We start from the raw sequence: 15192 nt of genomic DNA on the forward strand, positions 1-15192 counted from the left end.
CTGAATCCATTTATTAATGTGACATCCATCATTAATGTGGATGCCATTTATTAGTGTGGTACACAAGGACAGGAGAGGCTTCCTGGAGAATTTCATGCCCTGGAGAGAAAAAAGCAGCCGTGGCAGACAGGTCCTCCTAGAACTCTGGCCCCAGGACTTTGGGGATGCAAAACTATGGTTTTTCCAGTAGTCATGGATGGATATAAGAGTTAGACCATATAGAAGACTGGGTGCTCTTGAAGAATTCATGCTCTGGAGTTGCGGTATTGGAGAAGACTCTCAAGAATCCCTTGGAGTGCAAGAGAAACAAACCAGTCAATTCTAAAGGATATCAATACTGAATATTCATTGGAAGAACTGATGCTGAAACTGAAGCTCCAGTACTTTGGCCACCTGATGCGAAGAGTTGACTCATTGGAAAAGACTTTGATGCTGGGAAAGATTTAAGACAAAAGGAGTAGGGACTGGCAGAGGATGAGATGGTTACATAGCATCACCAACTCAATGGACTTGAATTTGAGGAAACTCTGGGAGACAGTGAAGGACAGGGGAGTCTGGTGTTTTGCAGTCCATGGGGTCGCAAAGAGTTGGACATGACTTAGCGACTGAATAACAACAATGGAAAGGGAGGAGAGATTGTGCCTTCCCCTTATCTAGAGGATGAGTGGCAAGTAGTGGGTGGGAGACGTCTGTTTCCCTCCTCTAATCTCGGAAGTCCTGAAAAAGGGCATCTGCTGTGGAAAACTCAATGTATGCACAGTGTTTGGGTTGATGTTCTTCATTCCTGTAAGGATTCTTTGTGCATTATTCTTTGAAAATAGACGTCTGGATATTCAAGGAAATAACGTCATCCTTCTTAAGTATTTAAACTCTGAGGTAAACAAACTTTTGGTTCCTTTTGAGACCTCTGGTCTAGAAGACAAGGCTTTTGAAGGACATTTTTAATGGCAAACTTTAAATAAAGTCAATAGTTGGTAGGTCAATGACAATGCCTATATGTTATTGTCCTTTTCCAACTTAAGAGAACAAAAGGCCTCAGCCAGAATCAATTAGTCACCTATGATGGGACATGATGACATTTTCACTCTTGAACTTTTCTGGTATAAAAGGATCACCCAAGGAGGATCTGACAGTAACAGTGAGGAATCTGGGAATAAAATCACCCATCTGCAGAGATCTCAGGAAGTCCAGAATGATTGGGTAAGAGATTGCATTTTTCCACAAAGAAAAATGTTAAATTTGTATATGCTTTTTAATTTATACTTGCCTGAATAAGACTTTTCTGAATTTTTTTTTTCTCCTCTGCAGTTCGTTAAAATTCAATCTTATTCTATTTCTGTTGATTTCTACAATGCATATGTTTTGGTGTCATCCAATTTCGTCTTCTAAGGTAAGAGTTTTGCCTCTATTTTTGATGCTTGACTAAATAACTAAAATTATAGAGTATGTAAATTCAAAATAATCTCTAGAAATATGTGACAAAAGTTATTTCCTTTATTATTAGAGCTTACAATGAAAGAAATATGAGTAACCATAAAATTAGGTAAAAAGGGACATTTTTACAATAGTAATACAGGTTATATTAAACTTTGCTTTGAATTATTTAAGAGTTGGCCTTGCATAAGAAAATAATTTCAACATAAAATTTAAGTTACTTTCCTCATGATAAATTGTTTGTTTCACATGCATCAACTCATAATCAAAGTGAACATTTAACACTCGAAGCTATATTAAAGATACAGAGGATTATTTTTCAAAAGCAGCAAATTTCTTATTTTACAAAAATGGCAACTTTTTCAGATACAGGATATAGATAATATGTCAGTTCTCAATGAAACATAATATAAAATACTAATTCATGTGTTTATTGAAGAACATTGATTGAACTCCTAACTGTATTCATTGAACTGATCAAGACATTCAAAACATGACATTTTCTTTCTTTGGAATTTTTAATGCTGTTTCTACATGATATTTCAGTTGTGTTATGTCAATAGAAAAAATTTTTTTTTAATATTTTTGTCATTGATAGATTTTTATGCTTTAACTCTGCTTCAGTACAAGTTAACATGGCACACAGTAATTACTGAAATCAGGGTAATTTATGAAGCCACTTTTAAGATAATGAGTTGCCACATGAATTCTGAACAATAACTATATGTCCCAACATAATGATCTAGCTATTTACATTATGAGTCTTCTCACGATCTTTGCATGTCATTTTTCTGTTTCTTGTTTACTTAATCTAGTTTCTTTTTTCTTGGTTTACTCCTATGAGCATTCCACACTAATTTAGTCATTGATTCTATAAGACAGCACATTGATCAAAGAGATGAGTAACAATCCACAAATTGGTATATTTTCTCAAATGCCTTCCTAATCACTTTCTATTCTTTCCCTGAAGGTTTGTTCATGACATTTCTCTTGAACAAAGGCACTTGTGCGTGTTTTTTTTTTTTTAATTAAGAATGTTCTTTCTTCTATTGTTCTTATGAGATCGTCTTGTCCATAAGTGAAATGTTTCTTCCTTCACTGAACATCCCATATTTCTATTTTTCCATGTGACAGTCTTGTTCTCATTATAAGTAATGGTGCCAATTGGACTGTTTAGGGTGAGTGTGCAAAGAACATAGAGGCCTTTATAATATTTGTTGTAAACTTCATAAAGTTTATCAAGCAGGCAAATATACCATATTATGCAGTTAATGAGTCTGTCTGACAAGGACTCCCGTCATTGATCAGCAAAGTATCTTTTTAGGGGTGTTTACTGATGTTTTGGGTTTCCCAGGTGGCTCAGTAGTAAAGAATCTGCCTGCCAAAGCAGAAGACACAGTTTCGATCCCTGGGTCAGGAAGATCCCTTGGAGTAGGGAGTGGCTATCCACTCCAGTACTCTTGCCTGGAAAGTCTCATGGACAGAGAAGTCTGGTGGGCTATAGTCCATGGGGTTGAGAAGCGTCGGACACAACAGAAAGACTGAGCACGCACAGGCATTGATGTTTTGGGGTTGTTGTAACTAGGATTGATGCATATATATATATATATATTTTTTTTTTACAATGTAAATGTGGAATTATGAGAATTTCTGGAAAGAACTGGAGTGTTCCCCTTCCTGAAATGACTCATAGGCCCTTGTTGGAAGTTTAAAATAAACGGCATTATATCATGCTTAGATCTTCTCTAATACAGGGTAAGACACAGAGTGTAAAAGTTTTTGATTGGCTTTCCCATGACAAATATGACCAATGCCTCTGAAATTCTCCGATTACTCCCAGATCTAAAACTCCTAAATGCCCATGCATTCCCACAGAGACCAGTGGGAATGGTTTTTCTGGGGGCTCTGATTGCTGAGGAAGCCTCCACCCCAGTGTGGGGTGGAGAATCTTGGGATGCACTCTGGTCCCATCTCAACTTTCAAAGTCACTCCAAATCAAACTTGTTTTCCTGTACCAGAAGAGGAAATATGTGCTTCTGGCACTGTAGAATGTTCTTTATCTGTCATAAAAACATTCAGCCCCCTATCCTCTTGTAGCTCTCACACAGTTGAAAAACATGGGCTTGGAGTCTGATTCCTCAATTCAAGTCCTGCTTCACCTATAAGCCATGTAATTAATTTCCTTATTTAAGGGAAATTATAAGCAAGGAAATAATAGTACCAACTTCATAAAGCTTTTTGAGGGGTTGAAATCAGGTGATACAAATAAGCATGTAGCACAAAGACTACCCATCATGCCCCTCAGGTCTTTATTTAGCTTCTCCATCTACAAAGTATGGAATTGAATTGCGTGTTCTCGATGGCCAACTTGAGCTCTAAGACGTCAGATTTGTTTCTCTCACAGCTAAGTGCTCCCTATGCCATCTTACATCATTCAGGCCCTTGAGCCCCTGGGGGAACTGAGCCAAAGTCAAGAGACAAAGATGTCGACTCTCAAGTTCAAAGACATCCTTGTGGAGAGACTTGGAAAGTGACTCAGGACAGGCCTCAGAAGGAAAGTGGCTGCAACTTAAACCTGGCGTTTGGTTATCATGGGTTGTTTTCCTCAGTGAATTAAAAAAAACATTCCCAAGATGAATTAGTGCCACTTGAAAGGTTCTTTATAAAGTAATAGCAACAAGATAACTGTAGGGTGTACGATGCAAATACTGAATAGCTGCAATCACATAAGTAGTACAAAATTTAGAGAAGAGGGTAGACAGCTTCAAACAGTATTTTGTATTTTGATAAAGTCTATATTTAAAAAGGGTTTTAGCAAAACCCTCTTTGAATATTGGTTATATTGGATTTATCACCATAAGATTCTGAAGATTGTTACAATTGAAATAAGCTTTGAACCCTAAAGCTGTATTCTCTCCCTCTCCCCCATCTTAACTGCCAGGTGTCTGGAAAATCTGATTACTTTGTCATTCTGCTGAACAGCTGCCCAACCAGGATGGACAGGAGAGTGGGACTAGATTTTCTAAAGCCAATTTTGGAGAAGACACTTATGAAAAGGTCCTTTCGCAATGGTGTTGGCACAGGGATGAAAAAAACTTCCTTTCGAAGAGCAAAATCATGAATAAGTGTGCAAAGGACTCTGGGAATTAATCTCAAATTTTGTATAGTGTGACTAATGTGCTAAAAGTCAGTTATATCTTTATCATTAAGTATTGGTACACTGTCAGTTCTTAAATATCTTCTCTCTCCTTACTGGTACAGAGTAAATTAAGTTTTAAAAAATGTAAGCCCGTGTCAAACGTTCACTGTGAGAGAATAAAATATTTATGTGATCAGTTAGCAGCTTGCCTGAGTAGGGATAGACGCATTTGCTTTGATCTTAAATTGACCAAAAAGTATGGGTATTTTTACTATGATGACAATGGTACGATTTTTTTTTCCGTGCCTGTAATATAATACTGATTTTTTTTTTCTTTTCAATATGGTTTTCTGAAATGGCTTAGCTGGGCCAATGCTTTGGGGATGTGTTATTTCAGCTTCTAAAAAAGTCTTGTGAGAAGCAAAGTTAAGGCTGATGACACAAGTGTGTTTTCCTCAGTCGATTGACACCAGAAACAAATATGATCAGAGCCCTCTGGGTCTAACTCTTGCCACCCTTTCCCATCAAATAAACTTAAACATGGATCATTGTTTTGTCTCGGAAATTTGTCTTCTTTTTAAATCTTTAAACACAGAAATATCGCCGGTAAAGATCAAGACAACCGAAAAACTACTGAAGACCTGTCGTTGCTATGGGGGGGGGGGGGGGCGGGGGGCGAGTCCCTTGGGAGTCAGTTCTCCCAATCTGCGCTTCTTAAAGCCCCACTCCCTCCTGCTCCAGAGAAAACCAGGCATCCCTTCCATAGAAACTCTTGACATTACTTTAAAAAAAAAAAAAACAAAGGGAGAATGGCATTGAAATATGTATAATATCATATATGAAACGAGTCGCCAGTCCAGGTTCGATGCACGATACTGGATGCTTGGGGCTGGGGCACTGGGACGACCCAGAGGGATGGTATGGGGAGGGAGGAGGGAGGAGGGTTCAGGATGGGGAACACATGTATACCTGTGGCGGATTCATTTCGATATATGGCAAAACCAATACAATATTGTAAAGTTAAATAAAATAAAATTAAAAAAAAAAAAAAAGAATAATGCAACATCGGTTGATGAGTTGTTACCTCAAATGCATAACCTTAATAAATATGTATGTGCACGTTTAATTCTGTAAAAAACACTAACCAAGAAAACTGTTATATTTTCCATTTCACTTTATCAGTACAGACACAGATGAGATGAACAAGTCCTAATGTATTTTAGGACTTAGGATCTTTGTGTCCCTTTGTTTTCTATCCCTAAGGTCCTGGCCTTTGTGTCTATGAGGACAACTTTGCTTTTTTATTATTATTATTCTTGAAAATATCAAATTTCTAAAGAGAGACATGGATTTAAGGAAAATACATTTATAGGAAATAAAAATTAACAGTTACAAATTTGATGGCACATTCAACATACATTTGCATATATATTTAAAATTTAATTTAAAGTGCATACGAGAGTAACAGCTTTAGTGAGCACACACTACATGTGTGTGTGCCTGTCGTGTCTGCCTGTGTGCAACCCCATGGATTGTAGTCTGCCAGGCTCCTCTGTCCATGAGATTTCCCAGGCAAGAAGAATACTGGAGCGGGTTACCATTTCCTACTCCAGGAGATCTTCCCGACCCTGGATTGAACCCGTCTCTTGTGTCTCCTGCATTGGCAGGTGGATTCTTTACTGCTAATGCCCCCTGGGAAGCCCACATATTAAGTACCAGACATCTGATATGTATTATCCTGTTTACTGTTCATAATATCCTGATGAAGGCAGTTTTAGAACCGCCCTGGCACTTCTACTGGCAGCTCCACTCTCCTTATCCTCCACTGCAAGCCTGGACTCTCCTCAGGGCATCTGGAAATACCAGGAGGGAATCCATGCACTGCCTGCCTACAGACAGGCTCCAGAGCCCCGGGAGGCTTTGTGGAGGAGATGTAAAGCACTTCCAAGAAACGGTGGAAAATCTGACAGGTGATTGTCAAGGAAAATGGTGTTTTTTTTATTTGGGACTTAAAAAAATCTTCCCAGCAGTGTTGGTGGGGAAGCTAATTAGATAGGCCAATAGACATCACTTCCTTCTGCAAAGCTGAAAAACAGTGACTGCATCAGTAAGCTCATGGCAATCATGATGTCCATCGTGTAGGGAAGAGAGAAGGTTTTATTGCAGAGGAATCTTCCTAATTCCCTATTTGTATTTAGGGATTGGTTGGAATAATAATATACCAAAAACATAATTGGAAAAATTCTCTTCCCATTTCTGGATCTGAAATATCATTCTAACCTCGAGGGGGGAGTGCAGGACAACAGGCCTATGAGAAAGTATTTGCACTCTAAAAATTGTAGCAGAGGAAACCTGGCAGGCAGGAAAATTTGCTTTCCAAGGAAAAGGTATATCTCATGCTAAGGTTTTAGGAATAAAGTGTTTAAGATAAAAAAGACTTCCAAGTCATGCTTAGATAGTGTCATTAGAGAGATGAAGGATGACCATGGAAACCTTTGGAGAAGGTGAACTCCAAGAGGGTAGCACCCGAGTGGCCCCGGGTCGCATCCAGTCATTGGTACCAGCTTTATGCAGGGTTCTGAGCAAAGCTGCCTGCTCCCAAGGGCTGCCTGCAGAGTGGCCTGGGGTCAAAGGGTGCGTTGACCAGATTTTTGACTCTCTGACCTTCCCTTTGTCACCAAGCAGTGTTGATGATGTCACCAGGCAATGCCAAAGAATGCTCAAACTACTGCACAATTGCACTCATCTCACACGCTAGGAAAGTAATGCTCAAAATTCTCCAAGCCAGGCTTCAACAATACATGAACTGTGAACTTCCAGATGTTCAAGCTGGTTTTAGAAAAGGCAGAGGAACCAGAGATCAAATTTCCAACATCCGCTGGATCATCAAAAAAGCAAGAGAGTTCCAGAAAAAACATCTATTTCTGCTTTATTGACTATGCCAAAGCCTTTGACTGTGTGTGTGGGTCACAATAAACTGTGGAAGTTTCTGAAAAAGATGGGAATACCAGACCACCTGACCTGCCTCCTGAGAAATCTGTATGCAGATCAAGAAGCAACAGTTAGAATTGGACATGGAACCACAGACTGGTTCCAAATAGAGAAAGGAGTACATCAAGGCTGTATATTGTCACCCTGCTTATTTAACTTATATGCGGAGTACATCATGAGAAACACTGGGCTGGATGAAGCCCAAGCTGGAATCAAGATTGCCGGGAGAAATATTAATAACCTCAGATATGTAGATGACACCACCCTTATGGCAGAAAGTGAAGAAGAACTAAAGAGCCTCCTGGTGCAGGTGAAAAAGGAGAGTGAAAAAGTTGGCTTAAAGCTCAACATTCAGAAAATGAAGATCATGGCATCTGGTCCCATCACTTCATGGGAAATAGATGGGGAAACAGTGGAAACAGTGCCAGACTTTATTTTTGGGGATCCAAAATCACTGCAGATGGTGACTGCAGCCATGAAATTAATAGATGCTTACTCCTTGGAAGAAAGTTATGACCAACCTAGACAGCATATTAAAAAGCAGAGGAATTACTTTGTCTGTAAAGGTCCATCTAGTCAAGGCTATGTTTTTTCCAGTGATCATGTATGGATGTGAGAGTTGGACTATAAAGAAAGCTGAGCACTCAAAGAATTGATGCTTTTGAACTGTGGTGTTGGAAAAGACTCTTGAGAGTCCCCTGGACTGCAAGGAGATCCAACCAGTCTATTCTAAAGGAGATCAGTCCTGGGTGTTCATTGGAAGGACTGATGCTGAAGCTGAAACTCCAATACTTTGGCCACCTGATGCGAAGAACTGACTCATTCGGAAAAAAACGTGATGCTGGGAAAGATTGAAGGTGAGAGGAAAAGGGGATGACAAAGGATGAGATGGTTGGATGGCATCACTGACTCAATGGACATTAGTTTGAGTAAGCTCCAGGAATGGGTGATGGACAGGGAGGCCTGGCGTGCTGCAGTCCATGGGATCACAAAGAGTCAGACACGACTGAGTGACTGAACTGAACGGAACTGAACTGAAGCGTTGATGAAACTGGAATTGCACCTTTACAGCCAGCTGCCCCAGGCAAGGTGTTAAAGGCCCACAGAATGCAAACATTCCAAGGGAGGAGTAACTGTAACTTCATCTTGATCCGCTTGACAGCAAGTCCCTTGAGTTTCATTTCTTACCTAGAAAGAGTTTATTGAAGGGGGAGGAAAAGAGCTCTAATGTTAGAGGAAACCCCCCACCTTGACCAGGCTCCATAGTAACCATTTGCGTGAATTATTTTATGACAAGAGGTCCTGGTAAGAAACACGGAACTAAAGTGGGGAAGGTCGAAAGGAGGTACCATGTGTCCTGCCACCGCCAGAATCCTTCTCACTGGCATCGATCTTGGCTGAGCAATGAGTTTGCAACCGGGAAGAGCACTGAGTCAGACTGATCGACCAAAGACAACCCAGAAACTAATTCCATCACCATAAAACCTGAGACTGCGAGCCATGTGGCAGAGCAGTCTTCCTGGGTCCCTTACCCTGATGCTCTCCACCCGGGCGCCCCTTCCCAATAGTCTCTTGCTTTGTCCGCATGTGTGTCTCCTCGGACAATCCATTTCTGACTGTTAGACAAGAGCCCTCTCTTGGGCCCTGGAAGGGGTCCCCTTTCCTGAACACTGAGTGCCATGGGCACCTGAGGGGGAGAATGCTGGTGAGAAGCTGGCCGCAGAGCAGAGCCTGGGGATGCAGGAGCCTGAAGACCCCCAGGCCACACACACAGGGTGCCTGGATTCAGCATCACCGACTACTCAGCTTCGTGACCTTGCTCAAGCTCCTAGAATCCTTTTGAGCCCAAGTTTCAACACCTGTGAAATAGGACTAATTTGACTTACCTTACCGGATTGTCCATTCATTTGCCAATTAACTCACTTGGCAAATATTTAGTTAGCACCTGCTATATTCCAGGGACAGTGTTCTAGGCAGTGGGAATGCAATAGCTAAGAAAACTGACCAAAGTCTTGCTCTCATTGACCTTTTACAGGAGTGGGAAGGGAGTTGGAGAAAAGATTATGTATATTACATGAAGATGAGGGTTAAGTGATAAGGAGAAACAGCGAGGAAGTGGGAGAGGAAAGGCAGAGGCATAGGCTGTCATTGTTCATGTAAGTCAGTTCGTGTCATCAGTCAGTAAGTCATGTCTGACCCTTTGCGACCCCATGGACTGCAGCACATCAGGCTTCCCTGTCCTTCACCATCTTCCAGAGTTTGCTCCAACTCACATCCATTGAGTCAGTGATGCCATCCAACCATCTCGTCCTCTGTTGTCCCCTTCTCTACTAGGAGGAGGGGCATGATTTCAGATACCGTCATCAGGAAAATCATCATTCAGAATGATTAGTAAAACCCCCAAATTCTGAGAAGCAAGTGATCAGGGAAAGGGTCCCATCAACTAAAACTCGCCTTAAAGGTGAACTTCTATTTCACTGCTTTCTCTCTCATGTAGGAATGTGAAGCATTTATTGAGATTCCCATGGAAACATCTCAAATTTTGAGGGAGGGAGGGAGGTGTGTAAATTTTTGTTTAGAAACTCAAGCAAAAAAAAGATACAAGAATTAAGCTTTTGACTCACACACTCACTTGAATTTTCAAGATGCTCTTCTCATTTTTCTTCTGGCGGTGATTTATTTCTAATGCAGAAGCATTAAAAAACAAACAAGGATGTCTGCTACAAAATTTCCACTCCAAACACTCAGACTCATTCATTTTTGAGCTGTCACAGAAGAAGCAACAATTTACAGAAGGAAAATCTGAAAACAATTGAATTTCATTTCCCTCATGCAGTAAGACCCAGAATAGAGCAGTTTGACATCAAAGTCCCATTTCTACACTCAATATTCTCATCTCCTTTTGGTCCTCAGACAATAAATATCTGGAAAAGGCAATATCTGGGGGCTTTTCTCCATCTCCTCCTCCAGGTGCGTTTTTCTCTGCTAATATTCAGAGAAACTCACGTGCTAAGTGCAGAGGCAGATTCCCCTGTTGAGGGAAGACTCGTGCTTTAATTCTTTTCTATAGAGGACAGACCATCGCCTCGGTGCTGGACAGCTCCCCCTGGGCTGCCTGGGATGACTCTGCAGCGTGTTTCTTCCACTTTATGAGAGCTGAACATCCTCTCAACAGTCCCCACGCCCAAGCCAGGACACGCACCTTTCCTGCCATTGCTTGTTGCTGGTCAGTCACTCAGTCATGTCTGACTCTTTGTGACCCCATGTAGCATGCCACACGCCTCTCTCCTCTACTCTCTCCCAGGGTTTGCTCAAATTCATCTCCATTGAGTCAGTGATCCTATCTAACCATCTCGTTCTCTGCAGCTCCCCTTCTCATTTTGCCGTCAATCTTTCCCAGCATCAGGGTCTTTTCCAATGAGTTGCCTCTTCACATCAGGTGGCAAAGGATTGGAGCTTCAGCTTCAGCAACCGTCCTCCCAAAGAATATTTTCAGAACTGATTTCCTTTAGGATTGACTGGTTTGATCTCCTTGCTGTCCAAGGGACACTCAAGAGTCTTCTCTGGCACCACAATTCAAAACATCAATTCTTTGGCACTCAACGGCTTCCTTATGGTTCAATTCTCACATCTGGACATGTCTATTGGAGCAGCTGTAGCTCTGACTATACAAAAATTTGTCAGCAAAGTGACGGCTCTGCATTTTAATATGTTGTCTAGGTTTGTTATGGGTTTTCCTGGTGGCTCAGATGGTAAAGATTCCACCTGCCATGCAGGGGAGGCAGATTTGATCCCTGGATTGGAAAGATCCCCTGGAGAAGGGAATAGCTACACACTCTAGTATTGTTGCCTGGGAAATCCCATGGACAGAGGCCTGGCAGGATACAGTCCATGGGGTCACGAAGAGTTGGCATGACCGAGCGACTAAATACGCAACCACACCTAAATTTGTCATAGCTTTCCTTCCAAGGAGCAAGCATCTTTTAATTTCATGGCTGCAGACACTGTCTGCAGCAGCTGACAATTCAGCTCAGACTATTTTTTCCCAGCTAATAAATCCATTCTCCTGCTTGCCCTACAAAAAGTGAGAAGGTTGGCAGGACCTCTTTCCTGTGGCACAAACTATGATGAATGAATCCAGTTGTGCAGATGGAAGCACTCCTCCTTGAGGGACCCAGACCAGGCCCTGCAGGCATCATCCAGCTGCTGGGCTTTCTGCCTCTGACCCCTGCCTTCCATGGCGTGATGCTGAAGTCTAGGCTGGGCCTTTGGCTGATGCCTTCTTGACTAATCTCTGCCCATCTACACTAATGCCCACAATGGCGAAAATTTGTAAACAAACAAACAAAAAGCAAACCTAAAGCCATCTTTGCTAAGTGGGTGTCAGTGGGACTCAACGTGTGGTTACAGTCTTCTCTGCCATGATATTCAAATCCCCGTGTACCAGGCTTGGGGCTTTGCTCTAAGTGCTTTCCAGACACTGCCCCATCTACACTCCCCACAGCCCTGGAAGAAGACACTGGGTTGCTCTTGTCTCCATGGATAGACAAACAAACTGAAGCTCAGGGAGATCCAGTGGTTTTGTCATATGGGATCAAGATCAAATATCTGGTAAGTGGCAGGTTGGCCTGACTCCAGAGAAGGTGCCCTGTGGTCTCTGATGTCCAGCTGACCACAGTCATGGGGTCAGCTGGACCATAAAGGAGTCTGAGCCTTGGAGAGCTGATGCTTCCAAACTGTGGTGCTGGAGAAGGCTCTTGAGTGTCCCTTGGGCTGCAAGGTCAAACCAGTCAATCCTAAAGGAAATCAACCCTGAGTATTCACTGGAAGTACTAATGTTGAAGCTGAAACTCCAATACTTTGGCCACCTGATGCAAAGAGCTGACTCATTTAAAAAGACCCTGATGCTGGGAAAGATTGAAGGTAGGAGAAGGGGGCAAAGAAGATGAGGTATTGGATGGCAACACTGATTCAATGGAGATCAGTTTGTGCAAACTCTGGGATATAGTGGAAGATAGGGAAGCCCGGTTTGCTGTTGTTCACAGGGTTGCAAAGAGTCGGACATGAAGCAGTGACTGAACGACAGCAAATGGTGTCAGGCATGAATAGAAGGAAAGGAAATCAGAAACCAGAGAAAGTGTATGTGATGGTTAATTTTGAAAAAAAAAATTATTTTACATTGGAGTATGGTTCATTTATAGCGTTCTGTTAGTTTCAAGTTTTAGAGAAGGCAATGGCACCCCACTCCAGTACCGTTGCCTGGAAAATCCCATGGACAGAGGAGCCTGGTAGGCTGCAGTCCATGGGGTCGCTAAGAGTCGGACACGACTGAGCGACTTCACTTTCACTTTCCACTTTCATGCATTGGGGAAGGAAATGGCAACCCACTCCAGTGTTCTTGCCTGGAGAATCCCAGGGACGGCGGATCCTGCTGGGCTGCCGTCTATGGGGTCACATAGAGTCGGACACGACTGAAGCGACTTAGCAGCAGCAGTAGTTTCAAGTTTACAGCAAAGTGATTCACTTATACATATAAGTGTATCTATTCTTTTCATATTCTTTTCCCATTTAGGTTATTACTGAATACTGAGCAGAGTGTCCTGTGCTATATAGTAAGTCCTTCTTGGTTATCTGTTTTAAATATAGAAATGTGGACTTGTCAGTCCTAAACTCCCAATCTGTCCCTCTTCCCAACCCTCCTCCTTGGTAACCATTAGTTCATTCTCTAAGTCTGTAAGTCTCTATCTGTTCTGTAAATAAGTTCATTTGTATCATTCTTTTTAGATTCTACAAGTAAGTGATATAATAGGATATTTGTCTTTCTCTGACTTTTGTGACAGCAAATTTTACGTGTCACTTTGACCAGCCCTTGGGGAGCCTCGATATTTGGCTAACACCTAAACATTTTCTAGGTGTGTCCAAGTTTCTGGGTGAGATTAGCATTTGAATCTGCAGACCAAGTAAAGCAGGTTGCCCTCCCAGGCGTGGGTGAGTGTTAGCCAGTCCACTGAAGGCCCGAGTACCATGAAAGGCTCTCTCTGCCTCACTGTCTTTAAGCTGGAACATCGGTCTTCTATATTCAGTGTAAACAGTGGCTGACTTTATTTTTCTGGGCTCCAAAATCACTGCAGATGGTGATTGCAGCCATGAAATTAAAAGACGCTTACTACTTGGAAGAAAAGTTATGAGCAACCTAGACAGCATATTAAAAAGCAGAGACATTACTTTGTCAACAAAGGTCCATCTAGTCAAGGCTATGGTTTTTCCAGTGGTCATGTATGGATGTGAGAGTTGGACTATAAAGAAAGCTGAGTGTGGAAGAATTGATGCTTTTGAACTGTGGTGTTGGAGAAGACTCTTGAGAATCCCTGGGACTGCAAGGAGATCCAACAGTCCATCCTAAAGGAGATCAGTCCTGGGTGTTCATTGGAAGGACTGATGTTGAAGCTGAAACTCCAATACTTTGACCACCTGATGCGAAGAGCTGACTCATTTAAAAAGACCCTGATGCTGGGAAAGATTGAGGGCAGGAGGAGAAGGGGACGACAGAGGATGAGATGGTTGGATGGCATCACCGACTCAAGGGACATGGGTTTGGACTCATGGAGTTGGTGATGGACAGGGAGGCCTGGCATGCTGCAATTCACGGGGTCACAAAGAGTCAGACATGACTGAGTGACTGAATGGAACTGAACTCACCACTCAGCCTGGACCTGTACTGCCAGCTTTTCTGTGTCTGAACTTCTTACCTTCTCTACTGCATGAGCCAGCTGCGTGCAACCTCTCTCTTCTCTCCCTTCCCACATCTTCCCCTCTCTCTCCGTATACATCCTGTATTTTCTGTTTCTGTGAGGAACCCTGATGAACAAGTGCATTGGTTTTCTGTTGCTCCATGAAAAGATTACCAGAAACTTAGTGGTTCAAACAACACATGCTTGCCAACTTGTGACAGCCAAGAGGCCAGACAGAGCTGTGTCCTCTAACTGAGGGCCTCAGAAGATGGCGGTATAGGTGTCACTGTGGCCACACCTAAGGTTCAAGAGGGGAAGGACCCACCTCCAAACTCACGTAATTGTTGGCAGAATTCAGATCTCTGTGTCTGGGGACCCCAGTGCCTCAGTTTCATTCTGGGTGTTGGCAAGAGATTGTTCTCAGCTTCTAGAGGCTACCGTCAGTCTTTGCTACATGTGTGTGTGTGCATGCAAAATCTCGAGTCATATCCATCTCTATATGACCCCATGGACTGTAGCCCACCAGGCTCCTCTGTCCATGGGATTCTCCAGGCAAAAATACTCAAGTACAAGTGGGTTCTCATGCCCTCCTCCAGGGGTTCTTCCTGACTGAGGGATGGAATCCAAGTACAAGCACATCTCCTGCATTGGTAGGTGGGTTCTTTACCACTGAGCTATTCGTGGCTGCCAGCTTCATCCAAACCAGCAAGGCGGAAAATTCTGCAGCAGATGGACACGACAGTCTTATGTCCCACCATCATGAAAGTGACATCCCTCACCTTTGCCTTATGATAGTGATTAAAAGCAAGTCACAGGTCCTGTCTGCACTCAAGAGGAAGGTTTGCAGAAGGGTGGGAACACCAGGAGGCGCGAAGTAGCAGGGACCACAGTCGATAC

At 42.5% G+C, this 15192-nt stretch overlaps 1 protein-coding gene across 1 annotated transcript; it reads left to right on the top strand.

The window, feature by feature from the left end:
• Nucleotides 1-1062: 1062 nt before the first annotated feature.
• NPS (neuropeptide S) lies at nt 1063-4555 on the top strand. The gene is made up of 3 exons (XM_070780466.1): nt 1063-1200; nt 1277-1390; nt 4376-4555. Exons 1-3 carry the CDS (start codon nt 1063-1065, stop codon nt 4553-4555), a joined length of 432 nt encoding a protein of 143 aa, XP_070636567.1.
• The last annotated feature ends 10637 nt before the right edge of the window (nt 4556-15192 follow it).

This window comes from Bos indicus, chromosome 26 (genome assembly GCF_029378745.1).
Source record: "Bos indicus isolate NIAB-ARS_2022 breed Sahiwal x Tharparkar chromosome 26, NIAB-ARS_B.indTharparkar_mat_pri_1.0, whole genome shotgun sequence".
Lineage (NCBI taxonomy): Eukaryota > Metazoa > Chordata > Mammalia > Artiodactyla > Bovidae > Bos > Bos indicus.

Coding starts and splice junctions, on each gene's coding strand:
- NPS (XM_070780466.1), top strand. CDS start 1,063: ATGGGACATGATGACATTTTCACTCTTGAACTTTTCTGGTATAAAAGG. Junction 1,201..1,276: donor AGGAAGTCCAGAATGATTGG/GTAAGAGATTGC, acceptor TGCCTGAATAAG/ACTTTTCTGAATTTTTTTTT. Junction 1,391..4,375: donor ATCCAATTTCGTCTTCTAAG/GTAAGAGTTTTG, acceptor CTTAACTGCCAG/GTGTCTGGAAAATCTGATTA.